This window comes from Littorina saxatilis, linkage group LG11 (assembly GCF_037325665.1).
Source record: "Littorina saxatilis isolate snail1 linkage group LG11, US_GU_Lsax_2.0, whole genome shotgun sequence".
NCBI classification, from domain to species: Eukaryota; Metazoa; Mollusca; class Gastropoda; order Littorinimorpha; family Littorinidae; genus Littorina; species Littorina saxatilis.
The window spans coordinates 15,046,328-15,070,236 of NC_090255.1; the positions used below are offsets into that span (position 1 = coordinate 15,046,328).

General features: G+C 44.5%; 1 protein-coding gene and 1 long non-coding RNA gene across 2 annotated transcripts in view; one reads left to right on the forward strand and one right to left on the reverse strand.

The window, feature by feature from the left end:
* LOC138979834 (E3 ubiquitin-protein ligase UBR5-like) overlaps positions 1-23,909 on the forward strand; it is a gene marked incomplete in the record, with an annotated part of 271,386 nt that overhangs the window by 201,654 nt on the left and 45,823 nt on the right. The window contains 7 exon segments of the mRNA XM_070352585.1: positions 7,867-8,013; positions 9,792-10,051; positions 10,438-10,675; positions 10,999-12,123; positions 17,337-17,547; positions 19,763-19,891; positions 20,358-20,580. Of these exon segments, the coding sequence (XP_070208686.1) occupies positions 7,867-8,013; positions 9,792-10,051; positions 10,438-10,675; positions 10,999-12,123; positions 17,337-17,547; positions 19,763-19,891; positions 20,358-20,580 (2,333 nt within the window).
* Positions 1-23,909, reverse strand: part of LOC138979842 (uncharacterized) — a 162,212-nt gene that overhangs the window by 5,053 nt on the left and 133,250 nt on the right. The gene's annotated exons all lie outside the window — the stretch shown is intronic.

A 23,909-nucleotide genomic window follows, 5' to 3' on the forward strand; every position in this document is an offset into this window, starting at 1 on the left:
GTTGGTAAACAAACAAGAATTTCGGGCTGCTGATTTATACATCCCTTTAACAGAAGAATTAATGCCAAAATACACTTTTTGCTTAAAAACAAAAGAAAATATTTACTTTGTAGTATGAAACATATTTCATACAGTTTTTTAAAACATGAAGCAAACTGAGTGTTATGTTTCTGAATAATATTTGCTGCCACCATGTCTCATTCTTGTGCCAAGATGGTAAGAATATTTCCAAATAGGGCCACTCAGAGAGTCAGACACAATAATCGCTCTATAAGCAGGCCCCTCCATATGATGTTGAAAAAGCCTCCATTAAGGTCGCGGCTAGCTGTGATGTTGTTCGGAAACTTACGCCAAGATCGCAGCTACCTGCGAGGCTCGCGTCAAGGTCGCAGCTACCCGCGATGTTGTTGCGAGGTTCGCGCCAATTGTCGCAGCTAACTTTGATGTTGTTGTGAGGCTCGCGCCAAGGTCGCAGCTACCCGCGATGTTGTCGCGAAGCTCGTGCCATGGTCGCAGCTAGCCGCACTCTTGTCGCGAGCCTCGCGCCAGGGTCACAGCTAGCCGCGCTCTTGTCGCGAGCCTCGCGCCAGGGTCACAGCTAGCCGCGCTGTTGTCGCGAGGCTTGCGCCAAGGTCGCGGCTAGCCGTGACTAGCTGCGACTAGTTGCCGCGATGTGTTTAGATTGCTGCGACCTCGCAGCGAGGTCGCAGCGACTTTTCTTTTCTGTAAGGGACGTAGCCTTTGCTGTGATCATGCAGCATCATCATCTGCAAAGACAATTTAAAAATTGTTATAACTCATGAAGAACAGCTGTGGTGAAAACATTGAAATGCCCCTCTATTACAAGTAATGTGTGTCAAAATACCCATAATAATTCACCACATGTAAAGCTGAATGTAAATACCAAGGCTAATACACTACAGCACAGCCATTATGTCATCTCTTTCACAAAACCTAGTTCGCAATTGCAAATCAATGTTCAGACATATACTGCCAAACAACTTTCCTTCCATTGTAACAATATGTCTTTTTATAAACTAAAAATACCTCTCTCCCCACAGAAAACAGTCGAAACCACAAAACAAATACAAAATCTCAACTTTAAAAAATCATCTGTGTCTGACTCCGGACTCGTCTATCCACCCCTCCAGATCAAAACACTTTTCTAAACTCCAGGTGACATGGTTCTTGCACAAATCCAGCCATTAAAAAAGTGTATGCACATGCCACATGGTTAAAATAAAAATAAAAAGTTAATCCTAAAATTTATATTTGTAAACTTGTCTTTATGTATAGTAAAAAAAAATATTTAAAAAAATCCTAAAATTTAATATTTTCACTTGTCCACTTTTTAATTATCTCATTTGGAAACAATCTTTTTGTTTTGTTGGTCCTATGAAAACAAACATATACCTGAAAATAAATAACACTAAGAATATTTGCAGTCGCCAGCAAGCTCTGATATCATATAAATAAAGACCTATCAGAAGCACCACTAACACCTACACCAACTCACAATACCCCCCCCCCCCCCCCCCCAAAAAAAAAAAATCCCAACTGCAACAGCCAGGAAGACAAGTTATGGAAGGCAAGCAAAATCCACATCCTAAAACGTGTAGTCTCTATGAATTCGGTGGGGGAAAGTGGAACATTCCGTGTAGCGCGTACGTACGCCACTTTACATATCCGGTCAGAGCCAGCGTTTTGTGTAAACAAACGTACGGGATGTGACCAACTAAACCACAGGTGTTCGGCGTTTTTAATTTCAGCGAAGTTGGTAACACTGGCCTTCAACATATATCACGCAAATCTTACATCAAAAAAGTTAAGAAAACACTCGATTCGACAAAGACAGAAATATACGCTACTTTACACTACATCGATATGGTAAACTAACGTACGGCGGGAGAAAGTGACGAAGCTCGGAGATATCAACCCAAAATGCTTAATTATGGATGAAAGGAGTCAATTTTGAAAGCTTAGTGACAAAATATTCTGCAAACCGTACATTTTTCACCACCAAAACTGAAAAGAGAGGAATTTTGAACTGTACGTTACAGCTGACACGAAAGCCTTGTAGTAAAGTAACGTGCAATGAATCGAATCGCCAGATCGGGATGGAACGCGTGGTTTTCTTTACTCCCTGATAATGTTAACCATGCTACTTCCTAAAAAATGGTTTTTCATTAAGAATCTATCGTCCGAAGCAAGAAGTGCAGAATAAATCCCAAGTACGTTACATTTACAACAAATCTGAAACCATATTCAACCTAGCGAACATTCAAAAACCCGACTGCCTCCGATTTTCGACTGAATCATTCAGGTACGAATACTTTTTCGTTTCAAACATTGTTTTTATCATGTTTCGTAAGAAATCACTCGATTTATAGCAGTTTCATTCTCAAAAGTATGTACGTTACTATTTGGATGACGACCATGCACACTTACCCGTAGGGCTGGGCTCGTCCATCTCACACGTAGGTGTGAAAGTCCTGTTGTCATTGATAGATCATATTCAAATGACCAAGGGAGACTAGTTAGGTCACGCTCGTCACAACATCTCTTCAAAACGAGAACGTTTTATTTTGGTTAAAAGTAATTTTTCTTTACACAAAATCAATAAATCGTGTCGATTTTCACGAATCACAGACAAAGCATGCATATAACGTGCGCCACACACAAGACAGAAGTCGCAGCACAGGCTTCATGTCTCACCCAGTCACATTATTCTGACACCGGACCAACCAGTCCTAGCACTAACCCCATAATGCCAGACGCCAGGCCGCGGAGCAGCCACTAGATTGCCAATTTTAAAGTCTTAGGTATGACCCGGCCGGGGTTCGAACCCACGACCTCCCGATCACGGGGCGGACGCCTTACCACTAGGCCAACCGTGCCGGTGGTAAGATGAATAATGTTTGGTCTTCTGTAGTGCAAGGTGTTAACTTTGTTTGGTGTTGCAGGGCAATAGACGAATTGTTCTCAAATAACTCTGTCAACCACCAACTAGCTCACTAGCGCTTAAGCAGGGTCACAGCGCTTTGAGCAGGGTTTAATCCTGGATACATGCGCATTATAAATGTTATACTGTCATGAAGTGGATTTTAGTGTGAATAAAGGAGTTACTTTTACGTATACGTGTTCTGCCCTATCCTTTTTCTTCTTCTTCTGCGTTCGTGGGCTGAAACTCCCACGTACACTCGTGTTTTTGCACGAGTGGAATTTTACGTGTATGACCGTTTTTACCCCGCCATTTTGGCAGCCATACGCCGCTTTCGGAGGAAGCATGCTGGGTATTTTCGTGTTTCTATAACCCACCGAACTCTGACATGGATTACAGGATCTTTTCCGTGCGCACTTGGTCTTGTGCTTGCGTGTACACACGAAGGGGGATAAGCCACTAGCAGGTCTGCACATAAGTTGACCTGAGAGATCGGAAAAATCTCCACACTTAACCCACCAGGCGGCCGCGGCCGGGATTCGAACCCTCGACCTTCCGATTAAGAGGCCGACGTCTTACCACCCCGCCACAGCGCCCGTCTGCCCTATCCAATTACTCTGACTCCTCACTCTTCACACCAACACACTCCAAACACAGAATTTTGGGAGGATACAGACTTATATTTCCTCACCAAAATATTACACATTTCTTCACTTCAAATACATCAATACAAATCAACTTCTTGAACACACAGTTCACACAACATATAGCATTCACTCAATGCATGTAAATACATAGTATAAAGATACTTCTCAAAGATAGATTAACGCACAAGATGAAGTGCTGACCAACACTCACGAGTTCGTATCACGGCTCACTGCATGTCGTCATTTATACATCCTTGTGTCGTTGAATCCCGTAGATGATGAATTCCCAGAACTTTCCTTATAGGTGCCAACACACACCTTTCACTTTCTCCCCGAGAAACATTTCCGCCATTAGCGAAATAAACCGTCGTCGCTACGACCGGTAACGATGGAAACTCCTCCGTTTAGCCATCTCTGCGCCGATGTGGTCTCTCCCCCCACCATCGCTCCGCATTCTCCCGTGTAAGGTCCCTCCCTTGTCCACGCCATGGAAAAACCCTCATGGAACCTCCTAAAGAATTAACCCAAGTCTTAATACACATTCTCTTAAACGATCTCCTCTTCCTAAACTAAAGTCATGTAAACATCTCTCTCGTTCATTCTACATTCACATTCCGTCCACAGACAAAATCCAACTATACTTGAATCACTTAATCCATCACCGACACTACCACACATAGTATCACTGTCTTAAACATAACATAAATGCGTAACAGCAATTATGCTCAAGAATTTACCAACGAAAACCATAATACAATCACAACAAGAATTCTCTCAGAACTTCACACTAGAATTTAGTGCACTTTGTACACACTAACCTTTACATTCCAGCTATAATAATATACAACATAGTAAATCATTTACCTTAAGAGACCCGTCTCTTGAAAGAGTACTTGTTCCCAGAACAAGCCCGACACGCGCCGACAACCTTCCCGGTTGAAAATCTCAAACGCTGTGACGTTATTTACCCCAGACCAGCTACAGTTCTCATAAACACAACTCATGTCAAACTATGGTTTTCTCGTGCAACGCACAAAACCCGTGATAACGCCTCTCCCGTCATCTACGCATCGCACTGCAATATTTAGGGAGGTTAAAAACACAACGTGGTTTCACATCACAAATATGCTACTCACATCTTTGTGACATATACATTATTAATATTATTATTATTAGTGGCCGGTTTTAACTTGTCATCAAGAGGATCAACTAAGTCAATGTATATTATTGATGTCAAGCCAGCACAAGTTTGAACTTGTTCCTGTTGAGGGAAACGTATGCATTCACCACCAGATTGAAGTCTTATTTGTAACAATTTAGATATAAAGTTGATGTGAAAGCTATACTGCTTGTAAATTGGGTACTTCAGCAGTGTGTCCTGGATCTACATTCATGTAGCTACCAGATCTGAAAAACAGCACTAAAAAACTCCAAATGAGTGTTTATATTCTGAAAATTCCTATATAAATTTAAGACATCAACGCTGAATGCTTACTGTATAAAATGTCTTCAGTACTCAGTACCACTGGATTGTGTGTACCAGCAGTCGAGCACAGACTGTGACACAGTGAATCACTCGAATGCCGCCATCATGATGTGAACAAATGATGCTCGACAGTGACAACCAACGATTTAGTGAAAATGACAACTAAACCATGATCCAATAAACATGTCATCGCTATGATTAAAAAAGAAAGTTTCAGTGCTCTTTTAACGGGGCAGTCACAGCATTGCTGAAGCAACGATACGATATAAACAGTCGAAAGCTTTACACAACTATCTCACAGATACCTACACATACCTTTAGTGTTGCAAGCCAAACAAAACTTTATGCGGTTGATCAGTTCGCATCTCCCGCAAAAAATGTAATTAAGATTTCCTGTGATGACGTCTTGGGTCTGAAGGCTGTGTGCAGTATGTCAAAATGGAACCACATACCATCTTTTACAACTTTCTTACGTAATCAAACACAATGTCTTGACGTAAAGTACACAAAATGGAAAGAATTCTCCCTCTCGCCGAGACTAATAGCCTTCCATGTAGGCTTTTGACGTAATTAGTTAACGTGCAGGACCTGATGTTAGCCTGGTCAAGGGCCACGCTGGCCTTACCAGAGTCAGACCAAAATTATTTTGTAAAAAATGTGCAGAGGAAAAATGAAATGGTAAACGGTAAAACCCGCTTTAATTTCAACAAAAATGTGCAACAAAAAGAGCAAACCCGGTACAAACCCAGTGCCTTTGACAACCTTTGAAGGAATTCTTGCTGGACAATGTGCAGCTCAGGGAGTACATGATAAACAGTGATAGTGATAAACATGTTTATAGCGCCATGTTGAATCTTGTAAGAAGTGACGGGACGAGAGTAAGACATACTCGCACTGCAAATACTGTCAAGCTGACTTCTCTTAGAATCTCCCATTCTGACATTAGCAGACGCTGTGGGGCGAATACGCAGACAGAGCATGAAATGGCCAAGAAAAGCGTAGCTGGCATAAGAAGAATCAAACACTTTATACCCTTAAAAACCTGAGGACCCAGCGGCAATTTCTGCCGAAGCTATGTTTTCAGAGCTGATTGTAAAAATGAAATTGCCCTTCGGCACAGCAGATTGGATTTTTTTTACAAACTGTCAAAATTGTGTTTCCGGACTCGAACATTACGCAGAAGTATCAGTGTTCCCAAATGAAGGATTCAGCTACGAACAGACAGTGATGTTCCTAGGACTGGAGGGCAACAGGACAAAATGTCCTGAATCAAAAAACTAATAGGACATCATGTCCTGACTACAAAAAAACAATAGGACATTCAGATCAAGCGAACCAATCATGGCACCTAACCTTTTTAGATGACTGAGAATATATGAATAAAGGCAAATAAAAACCGAACAGTTCCAAATTTATTTTAATATTTTAAATGCAACAGTGTTCAGTAGGGTTACTTTCACACACACAGACACATGCTTCAGAATGTCATAAGTGATCTTTCACACACACACTGACACACACACACACACACACACACACACACACACACACACACACACACACACACACACACACACACACACACACACACACACACACACTATGCTTCAGAATTAATGTCACAAGTGACAAGTGATCTTTCACACACTTCAGAATGTCACACGTGATCATTTTCAGTGAGCTTGAACAGCTACTTTCGTTTCTTGCGTCTCTTCCTGCGTCTGTTCCTGAGGTTGTAGATCTATTGGCTCACCTTCTGAGGCTTCAGTCTGCGACGGGGCCGAAGGCCCTGCAACTTGACTGTCCGTGTCGTCCTTTTTTTTAACAAAGCCACTCAAAAGTGTCTGCCCTTTTCCCACGCAAACCTTTTTCTTCTGCGGCATCTTTGCAGAAATGTGGCGGCGGAAGTAAAGTGTCGCTGTCAAAAGTAGCGAGAGTTGTGGCTCTTGTAATATTGTTAGGTCGAGAGTTGCGTCCCTTGTGTTATTGTTCGACCGAGAGTGAAAATTGAAGTTCAAGTAGACCCCGATTCGAACTCGTTTTAACGGGGTTTGATACTTCAGTTTGTACAGATTCTTCTTGCAGTGACCCGCGCTCTAGACGTAATACTATCGGACAATGACCGCTGACTTCGCGATCGGATCGGACATTTGACGGGACAGAGGTGTTTGCAATCGGTCATTTTACAACCTAAATCGGTCTATGACCGATGACCGACGCCTCGGAACATCACTGAACAGATGATCAATGTCACAAGTAGGCAAGTCAACCCCAATAGTTACGATATTCTTGGTAGGCAGTTATGAAAATAATACATATTAAAATTGACATTAAAATTCTTTCTGGCCATGTCCATAATTTTCTGAAAGAACACACACACACACACACACACACACACACACACACACACACACACACACACACACACACACACATACACATACCAGAGTTTCAGACACAAACACACCAGAGTTTCAGACACCCGAAGTTACACACACAGATGGTTGATTCCTGTATATTGGATTAACTGCATTTGATCAATGAACACAGTTTTTGAGTTTGAAAATTAAAAGAATCATTTGTTTTAAATGTATTGGTAAACTTAATTAACAGTGCAACGGATGCGTGCAAAGCATGTTTGATTCATGGATGTTCAAGTGTTATGTGGAGTACACTCATTTTTCAGAAATAACACCAAGTTTGTTTGAGAATACTCCAAGTGCACAACAGGGGTTCCCAGGTCTGAGCACATCTTGTTGACCCCCAGTCACCACTTTCACTTTGCTTGACAGGAAACCACGGGCAGCGCACCTTGCAGGCTCCTCAGACAATGCAGTGGGCCATCCGGCGCCACGAGCCCACTGCCACCTCCACCAGCACCACTACACGTGCCCCAACTGCCACCAGCAACACAACCAGCACGCGCCGAGGCGACAGTGGTCAGTGCTGCACTAATACTCCTATTTTCTTCCTTCTTTGTCTCTATTATTCTAGCGCGATATTTGCTCAGTAGGCCTAAACTTCGGCCATGACCTAGGAAAATAATATGCGCAACCGCAGTAAAGAAGAAAAAGGAAATCTTGAATGAAATGATGACGTTTCGAATAGGACCCAGGCAAATTTGACCTTGATTCCGACCATGAACCCTCTTGGTTCACAATCTGGCGGTGATGGAAGGTGGTACCGATTCAAAGTTTCATTGTACAAACTGCGACCTCATCTGTGTTCCGATCGTCGAACAATGCATGGTAGCTTTTATGTTAAAGCCTTATGGCTCGTTGTGACATACATTAAACAGATGAAATTAACCACAGACAGTTCATTTCTGTAGTCGAACTGCAAACGCATCATTGCTGCCTTGTTAGGTGGGTTGTTTTTTTTACAGAAATTTCTTTTGCACGATAGATTTGCTGATTTATATCACGAAACCATCATCAACATGAGCAAAGCGATTGCAGAAGCACCTACACGACTAAGACAAACAAGTGATTATATCACAGCTGCAATGCCATCTGAGAACAAAGAAGTTTTGACTACTCACGCCGTGTCGATCAAATCTGACCACAGAACAGCCATTTGCACAACAAAAAGAAAGTAAATGTCAGTCTCTTTCGTATTGCGTGTAACTTTATCATGACGTCTTTTTATGTCTGCATGTCAAATGTTTTCGTTTCCACCATGTCTGTCTTCTCTGTTCATTAAACTCTGTCTTGTCTTTTTAGGACTCAATAGGCCAAATGGCAGTAAAGTGGAGCAAGCCACTCAAAAGTAGCAGCTTAAACCCTAGTCTTGAAACAGCTAAAACACTCTTCTGGGATGCCGTTATAATGTTTAACAAAAAAGTGAAAAGAAGAATAAGGTTCAGTGTCGAAATGACAGCAGATTGAGTCAATAAAGGGATGATTGGAGCTTCTACAATCCGTGTCAACTACGTAGCAGACGACAAACAAAATATATAATACCTGTCTTGTGATGACGATTATGTCGTTATAAAGTTATGTATGTTGTGAAGACATTTCAAAGCAAAAATTAGCTTTGATGGGTCACGGGATATATATGTTACACCTCCGATTCATCCATGGAATCGCGTGGTATCTTGTCTCGACGGGGTGAAAGAATATAATGACGACACTCTCGGCAGAGCCTCGAGTGATGTCATCATATTCATTGACCTAGTCTCGACAAGATACCTGACCTGGGAACCCATACGATTTTGCCGTATTTTGTACGCATGATTGTCTAGAATACGATCAGTATGGTCAGTGGAACAAAAATACGACGAGAAAAATTCCTTAACTACTTTTTACAAGCGCATCTTGAAGCCAATCCAGTATTTTGACACATGACTACAGTTTTTGTCAGTAAGCATTGAAAAAAGCATTTGTTTTAAATGTACGGGTAAACTTAATTAACGGTGCGAGGGACACGTGTGAAGCATGTTTGAATCATAGATGTTCAAATGTTGTGTGGGGTACACTCATTTTTCTGAAAATACACCAAGTTTGTTTGAGAATACTCCAAGTGCAAAACAGGGGTTCCCAGGTCTGAGATACCATGCGATACCATGGATCGACGGAGGTGTAACTTATACTTATTAGCATATGTTCAAACAAAGAATAAGTGCTGCTTCATTTATTGAAGCTTTGTGTGCACAGGAACCTAGTCTGTCCTTATTTTGTCTGTTGTGAAAACTGCTAAGTGTATCTGTGTGTGGCAGGCGCCGGTGCAGGCCTGATCTACATTGACCCAAATCAACTGCGCCGCACAACCACGGTCACCACTACCACCACCACCACCTCCACCAACCAGGACAACACCATCACCATGGCAACCACTGCATCGCAGCTGGCCCGGGCTTTTGGCATTGTGGTGCGTCTGCTGACAGACCTGTTAAACATGCTGCCAAGTTACCATGCTCTTGCTCCCAACCTGCCCTGCATCCTCAACATCACAGAGCAGCAGGAACAGGACTTACAGGTAGGTTTTCCAGGAAAGACAGACTGGGCTTGCTAAGAATGGCCTTAACATGCAGGCATTAGCATTAGTCTCATTAGCGGTGTCTGCAGACTGAGGCTTCATGCCATCACCAGCACTTCTCCACATTTCAACACCTTCTCATTCTTTTTGGTGTATGAAAACTCTCCATATTTGCATTCTCAAGTTTCTTTAGTTAAAATTTAAAATAAACAGTAACTGAAAGGAGGCTATGTTGACACTTCAAATGGTCTGTTCGTGGGAAGTAGAGAAGAGCTCATTGCTATACAGTACCCGGCGAGAGAAACACAGATGTTGGTGTTGTGTGAATTGTTTTGTGATGTCTGTCAGTGGTAGAAATTGTAAGCTTGCCTGTTGTGTGCATGCAGACTTATGTAGACGAGCACCTCAGTTCCACATGGGAGTGGATGGTGGCCATCATGGATTCCACAGAAGCACAACTTCGCTTTGGCTCCGCCCTCAGCAACAGGTCAGACCCCTCCTGTCCCCAGCACCCACTCCACTCAAATCATATGCGCACCAGTCGTGAGCCTCGCCCACCTCGCGATGAGGCCCGCCCTCTGCAAGTGATCGACACCCGTCGCAGACATCGCTTTGGTGCCATTGGTAAGTGTAAGAAGCCAACAGAACTGTGATTGTCTGTGTTATGTTTTGGAATGAAGTGTTACAAAATAGCTGAGTGGGAGCTAAAAATGGGTGTGTAATCTTACTGTTTCAAGCTGATACATGCATAGCTTGACAGTACCACCACCTCATGTCGGTTTAGAGCTACAGTAATGCGTGCATTACCCCCACTGTGGGGTATTTTTTCACAACTATGAGTGCCTTCACCTTTTGTTTGAACATTCATATTCTAATTTTCTTACGCAAAATAAGATTTGGGTTTAAATTCAGTTGTGCAATGTTCACCTTGTTTGTTGTATTTTCAGCTCAGTCTTCTGCAGATGGTAACTCTGCTCGGCGAGACTTTCTGAGCTACGCTTTGTCACTGATGCGATCTTACAATGATGAGCATGCCGACAGTCTGCCAGTGATTGACATATCTGCCTTACGACACTCAGCCTACGTCTTTGATGCTCTTATCTACTACATGCGTACCAGCCCAGAGTCGGACGGGGACCCCCTCAAGGATGGGATCTCGGTCATTTCCTGGCAGGACACAGATGACAATGACAATGAGGAGAACGAGGATGATGCAGCAAACACTTCTGTTACCATGGAAACAGAGAGTCTAGAGGGCGGAGAGAATGAGGCCGGTAAAGTGGGGAGAAAGCATGCATTCTTCCAACGCTCAGACTCCACCATATTTCTGGGCTGCCCCCCGCCCGACCCATTTCACACACCGCTGGTGGAGGCCCTGCCCCTTGCTGACCAACCGCACCTGCTGCAGCCCAACTCCCGTCGCGAAGACCTCTTCGGTATGGCTCGCCCCGCCATCTTCCCCAGGTCTGCTGAAGGTCAAGGTCAGGAGGGGTCAATCAGTCAGAAGCTGCCCCTCAACTTGTCCCTGTCAACGCGTGCCAGAGATAAACGTGCCGAGTTAGTTGGGGGTCTACGCTGCGCATCATACCAGGGCTTGCATTCTCGCCTCCGCAACCAGACAGCTGAACCTGTCAGCCACCGTCTTGACCCTCTGACTTCTCGGGTTGACCCCCTGACTCCTCGCTTGGACCTGTCTGCTTCCACGGCTGCCCCTCAGAGTGCGGCCATCAACCTGTCCCTGTCGGCCACAGGGGGTGGAGGAGGGAGAGTGTCTGACAGCACTCACTTTCTGGCCAGCTCTCCAGGCAGACCGGCAGGCGTGGATGTAGCCATGGAGGAGACTGAACGGTCTGCAGCTGGCCCTGCTAGGGGGGAGACTGCAGTCGTCCAGCCCTCAGGCTCTGGCGTCATCGTGGAAATGTCAACCACCGCTCAATCCTCAGCCTCTCTCAGGCCTTCTGGATCTCCCGTGGAGGGAGGTCAGAGGTCAAGGTCACCGTCTGACATGTCACAGCCTAGTGTCATAGTTCACACAGCATCCTCTTCCCTGCCTGTTCCTCAGCCACTGCCTGGTAAGAGTTTTTGTGTAGTCCTTGTTTTATTGACTCACCTGAGTAATTGGTGAGTCTTAGTATTAAGCAGTGTCCATGCCAGCCAGCCCACTGGCCGTGGACAAAAAACTTTCTTCAGTCAGTTTCTTCCCATTTGTAAAATGTAACATTACACGCCAGTCACTAGCGAGAGGGTGTGTCTCAAATATGTGTACAGGAACCACGTTATGTTTGTCTGACTAAAGCAAGGGTACTCACTCTTTCACAACCCATACAACCCGGACAGAGTTATTTCCGGAATTCATCTATATATTGACTCACCTGAGTAATCAGCGAGTCTTGGGTAATGAGCAGTGTCCGTCTGTATCGCCGGCCGCGGACAAAAAATTGAACGTTGAGGTTATCTTTGATGTTTTTGAAGCTAGACCTTTGAAATTTGATCTCTCGACTTGACCCAAGTTTGGTTGACCCTTGTCAAATTTTGGGGTCACTGCGGGGTCATGTTCGATTCATAAAAACCTAACATTGAAGTTATCTCGGATGGTTTTGAAGCTAGACCTGTGAAACTTTGCATACTTCTTGGGTTTGATGATCTCCGGACATGGTTGACCCGCGTCAAATGTTGGGGTCACTGCGGGGTCATGTTCGATTCATAAAAACTTAACGTTGAAGTTATCCCGAATGTTTTTGAAACTAGACCTCTGAAACTTGATCTCCCGACTTGACCCAAGTTTGGTTGACCCTTGTCAAATTTTGGGGTCACAGCGGGGTTCGATTCATGAAACTTAACGTTGACATTATCTCGTGTTAGTGCTTTAATCCACTGAGCTATCAAGAAGATAAGTCTTGAGCTCATCAAGCTATGATGTCATTGTTTGACTTGGTCAGCTTAGTGTCTGGGGTCTTTTAGTTTTGGCTAGAGTATTGGTGATGACATCATGCTATGACGTCATAGTGTCAGTACACATATTTTTGTCTCGGCAACACACACACACACACACACACACACAGACACACACACACGCGCGCGCGTGAACACACACGCATACACACACTCAAACAAGCATACACACACGAACACACACACACACCTACATCCTAACACAAACATGCACATACATTCACCCCAAAACAGACACAAACACACACATACATACACACAACTACACACACACACACACACACACAACCACACACAACCCCACATACACACAAACACACACACACACACACACAACCACACACATCCACACAAACACATACACACACACTCACACACTTAACACACTCACACACACTAACGCGCACACACGCATGCACGCACACACGCACGCACACACGCACGCACGCACGCACGCACACACACACACACACACACACACACACACACACACAAACAAACATGCACTTACATACACCCAGACACACACACACACATCCAGACGCACACACACACACGCACAACCTTATACACACACACACACAAAACACGCACACATACATTCACACACGCACACACACACACACACAAACACATACACACAGGTGCTATACACATTCACACACACACACACACACACACACACAAACACAAACACAAACACAGGCATACACACAAACACACACTCGCAGTCACGCGCATGCACACACGCACTCATGTACACACGTTGTGTGTGTGTGTGTGTGTGTTTGATTTTGTATGTGTGTTCGTATATGGCCAGGAATCTGTCAGTGTGTCCAAAAAGTGTTACACAAACACCATTTTTTAGACTTGCTTTATCTGTAAAGAGACCAAAAAGCAATGTACTCACGTTAAAATGACGAACACGGAACGAATAACAGCGACGTTTCGACCTAAGGGTCTTTTTCAGGCACAAAAACACAAAAATACACACACAAAAAAGAAGAAGAAAGACGATAGAACAGATAAAGAGGAGAATAACTGACAAAACAACTGCACTGCACAAACCAACAAATGACAAAGACAGGCTTTACCTCGAGTAGCTTCCCTTGCTTCTCTGTCTTTGTCATTTGTTGGTTTGTGCAGTGCAGTTGTTTTGTCAGTTATTCTCCTCTTTATCTGTTCTATCGTCTTTCTTCTTCTTTTTTGTGTGTGTATTTTTGTGTTTTTGTGCCTGAAAAAGACCCTTAGGTCGAAACGTCGCTGTTATTCGTTCCGTGTTCGTCATTTTAACGTGAGTACATTGCTTTTTGGTTTCTTTATTGTTCCCTCTCACGTGCAGTCGCCATTGTTTAATACTTGCTTTATCTGATTAATGTTGTGGGTAAGGAAGGATATGTGTTTTTTAGCAGAATAAAACTGTTTTTATTGGTATGGGCCGCCTGGGGGGGTCAGTATAGTGCCTCGAGCACTTAAGGTATGTATGTTACATTTACACCAAAACACATACAATAAGTATCATGGAATCTCCCGAGTTATTTCTCCCATTAAAATTCAGCAGTCATGTAGTCTTGTGTTTGGTACTACTGTTCCCACAAACATGGCAAGTCAGATGTCTATAATCAGTGCCTGCCAGGATGGTTAGTGGCCGTATGTTACTTTACACCAAAAATCACTTTACATGTGTAAACTTCACCCCATGCTTAATCTCTTCGGAGCCTGGTGAGTATTTTAGGTTTAAGGAGTACCCATATTCTTTTTTTAAGACTAATGAGAGTCTTATTCCAGGCAGCATCATGCTAACAAAATAAAAACAGCTTCACTGCATAAATCTGTACAATCTAATTAAAACAAAAGTTCACTCCACCACAAGCCGTTATAATTCTCTGGTTAGTTTCTGTTCAAACACATCTGTGGAAGTCCCTTGTAAGCAGGGATGACATTGATTACTGTGAAATATGAATCCAGAAAGAAATGTGGCCTTTTTAAAAACAACTGCTCCAGTCAGTATGTTACTTTACACCAAAGTACACAGTTTTTCACTTCTTACTGACCAAACATACTGCCATACTACAGCATATGCACACAGGAACAAAAAGACTTTAGCTCTGAATTGTTATAAAGAACATTTATTTTAAAAAGATGACTGTGACGCAAAAATCACCGGCAAACCTGTTTGTTAGTAATTTTACACCATAAAAAGCACATAAACGAGCTCAGGGGTAGAATACAATCATCTAGATTGCTCCACAATGTCTTAATCTCAAGAAACACTGCCTCCACACTTTTAAAATTGTCAAAGGTGTGATTATGATGCATGACATGGCAGACTTGTAAATTAAAGTGCTAGGTGTATGTTACTTTACACCAATAACGTTTAGTCTCATCAATGCCTGTATAAATGATAAGGTACAAAATCACAAAAACATGAGCTCATATCATTTTTAGAGCCACAATTCAGAATTGAAAGAAAAACAAGAAGCTCAGAAGGTGGCACAAACTTGTGCATTTGTCCTTTTTGACTCACATGCGAAGCAAAAGTGAGTCTATGTACTCACCCGAGTCGGCCGTCCGGAAAACTTTAACGTTGGATATTTCTTGGACACTATTCAGTCTATCAGTACCAAATTTGGCAAGATGGTGTATGATGACAAGGCACCAAAAAACATACATAGCATCTTGACCTTGCTTCAAGGTCAAGGTCGCAGGGGCCATAAATGTTGTCTAAAAAACAGCTATTTTTCCCATTTTTCCCATTTTCTCTGAAGTTTTTGAGATTCAATACCTCACCTATATATGATATATAGGGCAAAGTAAGCCCCATCTTTTGATACCAGTTTGGTTTACCTTGCTTCAAGGTCAAGGTCACAGGAGCTCTTCAAAGTTGGATTGTATACATATTTTGAAGTGACCTTGACCCTGAACTATGGAAGATAACTGTTTCAAACTTAACAATTATGTGGGGCACATGTTATGCTTTCATCATGAGACACATTTGGTCACATATGATCAAGGTCAAGGTCACTTTGACCCTTATGAAATGTGACCAAAATAAGGTAGTGAACCACTAAAAGTGACCATATCTCATGGTAGAAATTAAGAGCCAATAAGCACCATTGTACTTCCTATGTCTTGAATTAACAGCTTTGTGTTGCATGACCTTGGATGACCTTGACCTTGGGTCAAGGTCACATGTATTTTGGAAGGAAAAATGTGTAAAGCAGAAGGTCAAGCATGTGAGTCGTATGGGCTTTGCCCTTCTTGTTGGTTTCATTTTCTGATCTCAGGGTCTGGTAAGGTTTGGCCTTGAGTATTGTGGTTTTACTGGTTTAAGCTAACCTGATGTGAAAATAGCTAGTGAAAACCAACAAAGCTCAGTTAGGTGGTTTATTTTGACCATCATATGTGGATTGGTAAACTCAATTATATACATGAAACTTTCTTACATTTAAAACTCGGGGGTTATCATCAGGGATTGATGCCTGACCAAGGTCAACATTTTGCAGAGCACAGTGACAGATTATCTCTTTTCAGACCTCCAGATTAAGGCAAGGGAAAGCCCTGTGGGACCACTGCTCTGTGGCAAGGGAAAGCCCTGTGGGACCACCGCTCTGTGGCAAGGGAAAGCCCTGTGGGACCACCGCTCTGTGGCAAGGGAAAGCCCTGTGGGACCACTGCTCTGTGGCAAGGGAAAGCCCTGTGGGACCACCGCTCTGTGGCAAGGGAAAGCCCTGTGGGACCACCGCTCTGTGGCAAGGGAAAGCCCTGTGGGACCACCGATCTGTGGCAAGGGAAAGCCCTGTGGGACCACCGCTCTGTGGCAAAGGAAAGCCCTGTGGGACCACTGCTCTGTGGCAAGGGAAAGCCCTGTAGGACCACTGCTCTGTGGTAAGGGAAAGCCCTGTGGGACCACTGCTCTGTGGCAAGGGAAAGCCCTGTGGGACCACTGCTCTGTGGCAAGGGAAAGCCCTGTGGGACCACCGCTCTGTGGCAAGGGAAAGCCCTGTGGGACCACCGCTCTGTGGCAAGGGAAAGCCCTGTGGGACCACCGCTCTGTGGCAAGGGAAAGCCCTGTGGGACCACCGCTCTGTGGCAAGGGAAAGCCCTGTGGGACCACTGCTCTGTGGCAAGGGAAAGCCCTGTGGGACCACTGCTCTGTGGCAAGAGAAAGCCCTGTGGGACCACCACTCTGTGGCAAGGGAAAGCCCTGTGGGACCACCGCTCTGTGGTCTTGGCGTGTAACTGTGCTTTGTTACAGATGTGATGAAGTGATCCCTGGACTGGTTGTAGAGTGTGAGGAATGGGCTGATCTGATTGTTGTTTGTTGGTGCAGTTGCTGAAGCCTGTGCATCCACATCCTCCGCCTCCCAGGACACACAGGGACAATCACTGGCCTCCGACACCACCCAGCTCTCCGCCGCTTCTCGTTCACTCAGCGCCCAGTCTTCTTCGCTGGAGGGCAGTACTCAGTTCCAGAGTCTGGTAACTGTAGCAACAGCGTCTGTGACAGGTTCTTTGGCGTCTCTGCCTTCTGTGTCATCAGGGTGAGTAATGAGTCATTTCTTGGCTCCATCTGCTTGGTTGGGGACAGTCTTAGTCGCTACCTTTTCTAGCTTGAAATCCAGTTTGTGGCTACAGTAGAACCCCCTGTTTACGACTTTGGAAAAACCTTGAAAATTAGGTCGTAAAAAGGGGGGGTCTTAAAAGGGGGGTTTGAGTTTTTGGCCGGTCGGTCATGAATTTGGTTGCAGTGTATGTACTGTCATGTTTACACACAAAAACACAGTTGCAGTTTACTGTCGTAGAGTCAAAACACACACACACACACAAACACATTACAGCAGAACAACTTGAACTCAAATTTCAAAGAAAATTTACTCATGGCGTAATGCTCGCTCCCCGCTGAGTGAAGCACATTTGACATTGTGGCGCAACCAGTAAAATCCGAATGTCCTAACTCGATAGAAAGCATAACGACTTTTCTCCCGAATCATCTTTCCGCTCATATGAATGATTCGTCGCCTTGCATCGCTAAACTTGACCACGATCGTTGAGGTCTTCGTACAGGCTCCTCTCTTTGCGTACTTTCGCTTCGCTATCCTTTTCACCATCTAGATAACACCGAGTCCTTATTATCCTTGACGACACACAGGATTTTCGTATTCCCGACCCCCAAGGAAGTCGCCGCGGATTGCCACTTCGCTCGATTACTTTATTAGCTCTCTACTCAAGAGTCGACGCTTTTCTTTTTCTTTCGCGAATCTTCGTTTGTCAACAAGACAGTCGTCGTGACAAGATAGTGTGCAGAAAAAAACCGGATGTATCAGGATCTCGCACGCGCGAGATTTCGTTTTTATTTCTTCTCGCGATAGTTGGAGGAGCGAGAGCCGCCATGTTGTGTTTTCGTCTCCTCGAAATATGCGCAAAAGTCGTAAATCATCCCAAAAAGCTCGGTCGTAAGTCGCGTTTTGGGTCATTATCCTTGACGATACACAGGAATTGTTGTCTTCCCGACTTCTAAGGAAGTCGCCGCGGATTCTATCGTGCGCGAGATTTCGTTTTTTTTTGTCTCGCGATAGTTCGAGGAGCAAGAGCCGCCATGTATTGTTTTCGTCTGCTCGGCGACTACAAATGCGCGAAAGTCGTCATTCATCCCCAAAAGCTCGGTCGTAAGTCGCGTTTTGGGGTGAGTCGTTCACTGGGGGTTCATTATATAGTAGAATGCATCCGTGGTAGTAAAATCGGTCGTAAAAAGGGGGTGGTCGTAAACAGGGGGGTCGCTAAGGGGGAGTTCTACTGTATTGGTTTTTATTTATAAATAAAATATTTTTTATTTATTTCTTCCCATTTGTAAAATGTAACATTACACGCCAGTCACTAGCGAGAGGGTGTGTCTCAAATATGTGTACAGGAACCACGTTATGGTTGTCTGACTAAAGCAAGGGTACTCACTCTTTCACAACCCATACAATCCGGACAGAGTTATTTTCGGAATTCATCTATATATTGACTCACCTGAGTAATCAGTTGAGTTTATAATAAGTTGTTTTTTACAAATAAAATCCAGTTTGATCCCTAAGTTTGGTGGGGGATTTATTTCCTGGTGCCAACTTTCTGTACAGACTCTTGTTTGTGCCTGAACACCCCTGTGTGTGCAAATGCGCACAATAAAGGTCCAAGGTTCACAGTAGAAGTCTTGGGGTTTTGAAAGGACGAACACACACATGCAAGGGAAAAAATGTATGGGTAGTGCCTTAATATATTGCAGCTCGATCATTTTCCACAGAGAGAAAAGTTACCCAAATGTCCTTGATAAATGTCCTGGATTGAAATGACCTTACCTTGTAGATTTATGCGACTTATAAGCAGAAGTGCTGCTGCTGCTTGGCACCTCTTGTTCACATTTCTGTCAATACATCATGTGACTGAGGATGAAATATTTTGTTACTGTCTTTGTCAGTCTGTGTCGGCTAGGGAATTTTTCAAAGATATGTGATTTTGCCAGGCTTGGTGGTATTCTGATGTTTGCAATCAGTTTCTGATGATGAACAATGTTTGAAAATACAACAAGAAATATTACTTTGCCATCAATTGCGCTATTCATTTCCAAACAGTTCACATATTATTCTCCTCAAAAGCACACCCACCCAGACCCTAAGTTTTTGATACTGCAATCTCTGAGTGGTACCACAAGCTCAAAGGTACCATAGCAGATGAGAAGAAATCTTCCCTGACAATGTCAGATTCCTTTATGTGCAGAGAGTCGCAGCCCAGCCAGGACATGCCCCCCGATCTGGTTGGAGCCAATGAGAACGTGTCCAACACTGTGGACATAGAAACCAGCGACCAGTCCGCTGCTCTCAATTCCGCTACTCACCCCCACAGCAGGTATAGGTGTGATATGAACGTTGCATGTTGTGCTTGTAAGCACCTTTTTTGTGTGAAGTGAACCTTTGAGAGATCTATTTATTCTTCCAGTTCCCCTGAAGTTACTGCAGCGTAAAACTTAAGGAGTGTCTGCCTAGTGAGGGCTACATATTTTGAAATGAAATGCCCAATCCTAAAGTCTGGTGGCTATTTTAAAAATAAATTGTAAAAAAGACATTGTTTACTGTATAAGTGAACATTTAAGTTCTTGCTAATAGTGTGCAGGCAGTGTCACCATAGAGGTACGTGAAAGTGAAGCATGTAAAAACTCATAGCAGTCTCTATTGAATGTTTTTCAGCGTGGAGGAAATATTTATGATACAGATTTATTCATGTTGTCGCAGTCTTATTTATATTCTAGGATGGCTTTTGGCAATGGAAGACTCTCTCACAATGTAATGTTCGTTTTCAACATATTTGCAAATAGCAGACTGCAGTCAACTATCGGTCAGTTGGTTTCCCATGACATGCTGCTGGGTCGATGGCGCTTGGCATTGGATCTGTTTGGTCGGGTGTTCTGCGATGACGTCGGAGCCGAGCCAGGCTCCATTGTCAGTGAGTTGGGAGGGTTTCCAGTCAAGGAGAGCCGCTTCCGTAGGGAGATGGAGAAGCTACGCAACAACGCACAGCAGCGTGACTTGGTTTTGGAAGTGAGTGTGCTGGTAGATCGTGGAAATGAGTGTGATGATAGATCGTGCAAGTGATTGTGCTGGTAGATCGTGGAAGTGAGTGCAGGTAAATCGTGGAAGGGGGTGTGCAGGTAGCGCGTGGAAGTGAGTGTGCTGGTAGATCGTGAAAGTGAGTGCAGGTAAATCGTGGAAGGGGGTGTGCAGGTAGAGCGTGGAAGTGAGTGTGCTGGTGGAAGTGAGTGTGCAGGTGGAAGTGGGTGTGCAGGTGGAAGTGGGTGTGCAGGTAGATCATGGAAGTGAGTGTGGTGGAAGTGAATGTGGTGGAAGTGAGTGTGCAGGTAGAGCGTGGAAGTGAGTGTGATGGTAGATCATGGAAGTGAGTGTACAGGTAGATCATGGAAGTGAGAGTGATGGTAGATCATGGAAGTGAGTGTGCTGGTAGATCACGGAAGTGAGTGTGCTGGTAGATCACGGAAGTGAGTGTGCTGGTAGATCATGGAAGTGAGTGTGCTGGTAGATCACGGAAGTGAGTGTGCTGGTAGATCACGGAAGTGAGTGTGCTGGTAGATCACGGAAGTAAGTGTGCTGGTAGAGCATGGAAGTGAGTGTGCTGGTAGATCATGGAAGTGAGTGTACAGGTAGATCATGGAAGTGAGTGTGCTGGTAGAGCATGGAAGTGAGTGTACAGGTAGATCACGGAAGTGAGTATGCTGGTAGATCACGGAAGTGAATGTGATTGTAGATCACGGAAGTGAGTGTGCTGGTAGATCACGGAAGTGAGTGTGCTGGTAGATCACGGAAGTAAGTGTGCTGGTAGAGCATGGAAGTGAGTGTGCTGGTAGATCACGGAAGTGAGTGTGCTGGTAGATCACGGAAGTGAATGTGATTGTAGATCAAGGAAGTGAGTGTGCTGGTAGATCACGGAAGTGAGTGTGCTGGTAGATCACGGAAGTAAGTGTGCTGGTAGATCACAGAAGTGAGTGTGCTGGTAGATCACGGAAGTGAATGTGATTGTAGATCAAGGAAGTGAGTGTGCTGGTAGATCACGGAAGTGAGTGTGCTGGTAGATCACGGAAGTGAATGTGCTGGTAGATCAAGGAAGTGAGTGTGATTGTAGATCGTGGAAGTGAGTGTGATTGTAGATCAAGGAAGTGAGTGTGATTGTAGATCGTGGAAGTGAGTGTGCAGGTAGATCATGGAAGTGAGTGTGCAGGTAGATCATGGAAGTGAGTGTGCAGGTAGATCACAGAAGTGAGTGTGCAGGTAGATGATGGAAGTGAGTGTACAGGTAGATCACGGAAGTGAGTGTGCTGGTAGATCACGGAAGTGAGTGTACAGGTAGATCACGGAAGTGAGTGTGATGGTAGATCACGGAAGTGAGTGTGCTGGTAGATCGTGGAAGTGAGTGTGCAGGTAGATCATGGAAGTGAGTGTGCTGGTAGATCATGGAAGTGAGTGTGCTGGTAGATCAAGGAAGTGAGTGTGCAGGTAGATCAAGGAAGTGTGTGTGCTGGTAGATCATGGAAGTGAGTGTGCTGGTAGATCAAGGAAGTGAGTGTGCTGGTAGATCATGGAAGTGAGTGTGCTGGTAGATCAAGGAAGTGAGTGTGCAGGTAGATCACGGAAGTGTGTGTGCAGGTAGATCAAGGAAGTGAGTGTGCAGGTAGATCAAGGAAGTGAGTGTGCAGGTAGATCAAGGAAGTGTGTGTGCAGGTAGATCAAGGAAGTGAGTGTGCAGGTAGATCAAGGAAGTGAGTGTGCAGGTAGATCAAGGAAGTGAGTGTGCAGGTAGATCAAGGAAGTGAGTGTGCAGGTAGATCAAGGAAGTGAGTGTGCAGGTAGATCACGGAAGTGAGTGTGCTGGTAGATCATGGAAGTGAGTGTGCTGGTAGATCAAGGAAGTGAGTGTGCAGGTAGATCACGGAAGTGAGTGTGCAGGTAGATCACGGAAGTGAGTGTGCTGGTAGATCATGGAAGTGAGTGTGCTGGTAGATCATGGAAGTGAGTGTGCAGGTAGATCATGGAAGTGAGTGTGCAGGTAGATCATGGAAGTAAGTGTGCAGGTAGATCATGGAAGTGAGTGTGCTGGTAGATCATGGAAGTGAGTGTGCAGGTAGATCATGGAAGTGAGTGTGCAGGTAGATCATGGAAGTGAGTGTGCAGGTAGATCATGGAAGTGAGTGTGCAGGTAGATCATGGAAGTGAGTGTGCAAGTAGATCATGGAAGTGAGTGTGCAGGTAGATCATGGAAGTGAGTGTGCAGGTAGATCACAGAAGTGAGTGTGCAGGTAGATCACAGAAGTGAGTGTGCAGGTAGATCACAGAAGTGAGTGTGCTGGTAGATCATGGAAGTGAGTCTGCAGGTAGATCATGGAAGTGAGTGTGCTGGTAGATCATGGAAGTGAGTGTGCAGGTAGATCACAGAAGTGAGTGTGCAGGTAGATCATGGAAGTGAGTGTGCAGGTAGATCACAGAAGTGAGTGTGCAGGTAGATCATGGAAGTAAGTGTGCAGGTAGATCACAGAAGTGAGTGTGCTGGTAGATCACAGAAGTGAGTGTGCAGGTAGATCATGGAAGTGAGTGTGCAGGTAGATCATGGAAGTGAGTGTGCAGGTAGATCACAGAAGTGAGTGTGCAGGTAGATCATGGAAGTGAGTGTGCAGGTAGATCACAGAAGTGAGTGTGCTGGTAGATCATGGAAGTGACTGTGCAGGTAGATCATGGAAGTGAGTGTGCAGGTAGATCACAGAAGTGAGTGTGCTGGTAGATCGTGGAAGTGAGTGTGCAGGTAGATCATGGAAGTGAGTGTGCAGGTAGATCATGGAAGTGAGTGTGCAGGTAGATCATGGAAGTGAGTGTGCAGGTAGATCATGGAAGTGAGTGTGCAGGTAGATCATGGAAGTGAGTGTGCAGGTAGATCATGGAAGTGAGTGTGCAGGTAGATCGTGGAAGTGAGTGTGCAGGTAGAGTGTGGAAGTGAGTGTACAGGTAGATCATGGAAGTGAGTGTACAGGTAGATCATGGAAATGAGTGTGCTGGTAGAGCATGGAAGTGAGTGTAATGGTAGATCGTGGAAGTGAGTGTGATGGTAGATCGTGGAAGTGAGTGTGATGGTAGATCGTGGAAGTGAGTGTGATGGTAGATCGTGGAAGTGAGTGTACAGGTAGATCATGGAAGTGAGTGTACAGGTAGATCGTGGAAGTGAGTGTGATGGTAGATCGTGGAAGTGAGTGTACAGGTAGATCATGGAAGTGAGTGTGATGGTAGATCGTGGAAGTGAGTGTGATGGTAGATCATGGAAGTGAGTGTACAGGTAGAGTGTGGAAGTGAGTTTGCAGGTAGAGCGTGGA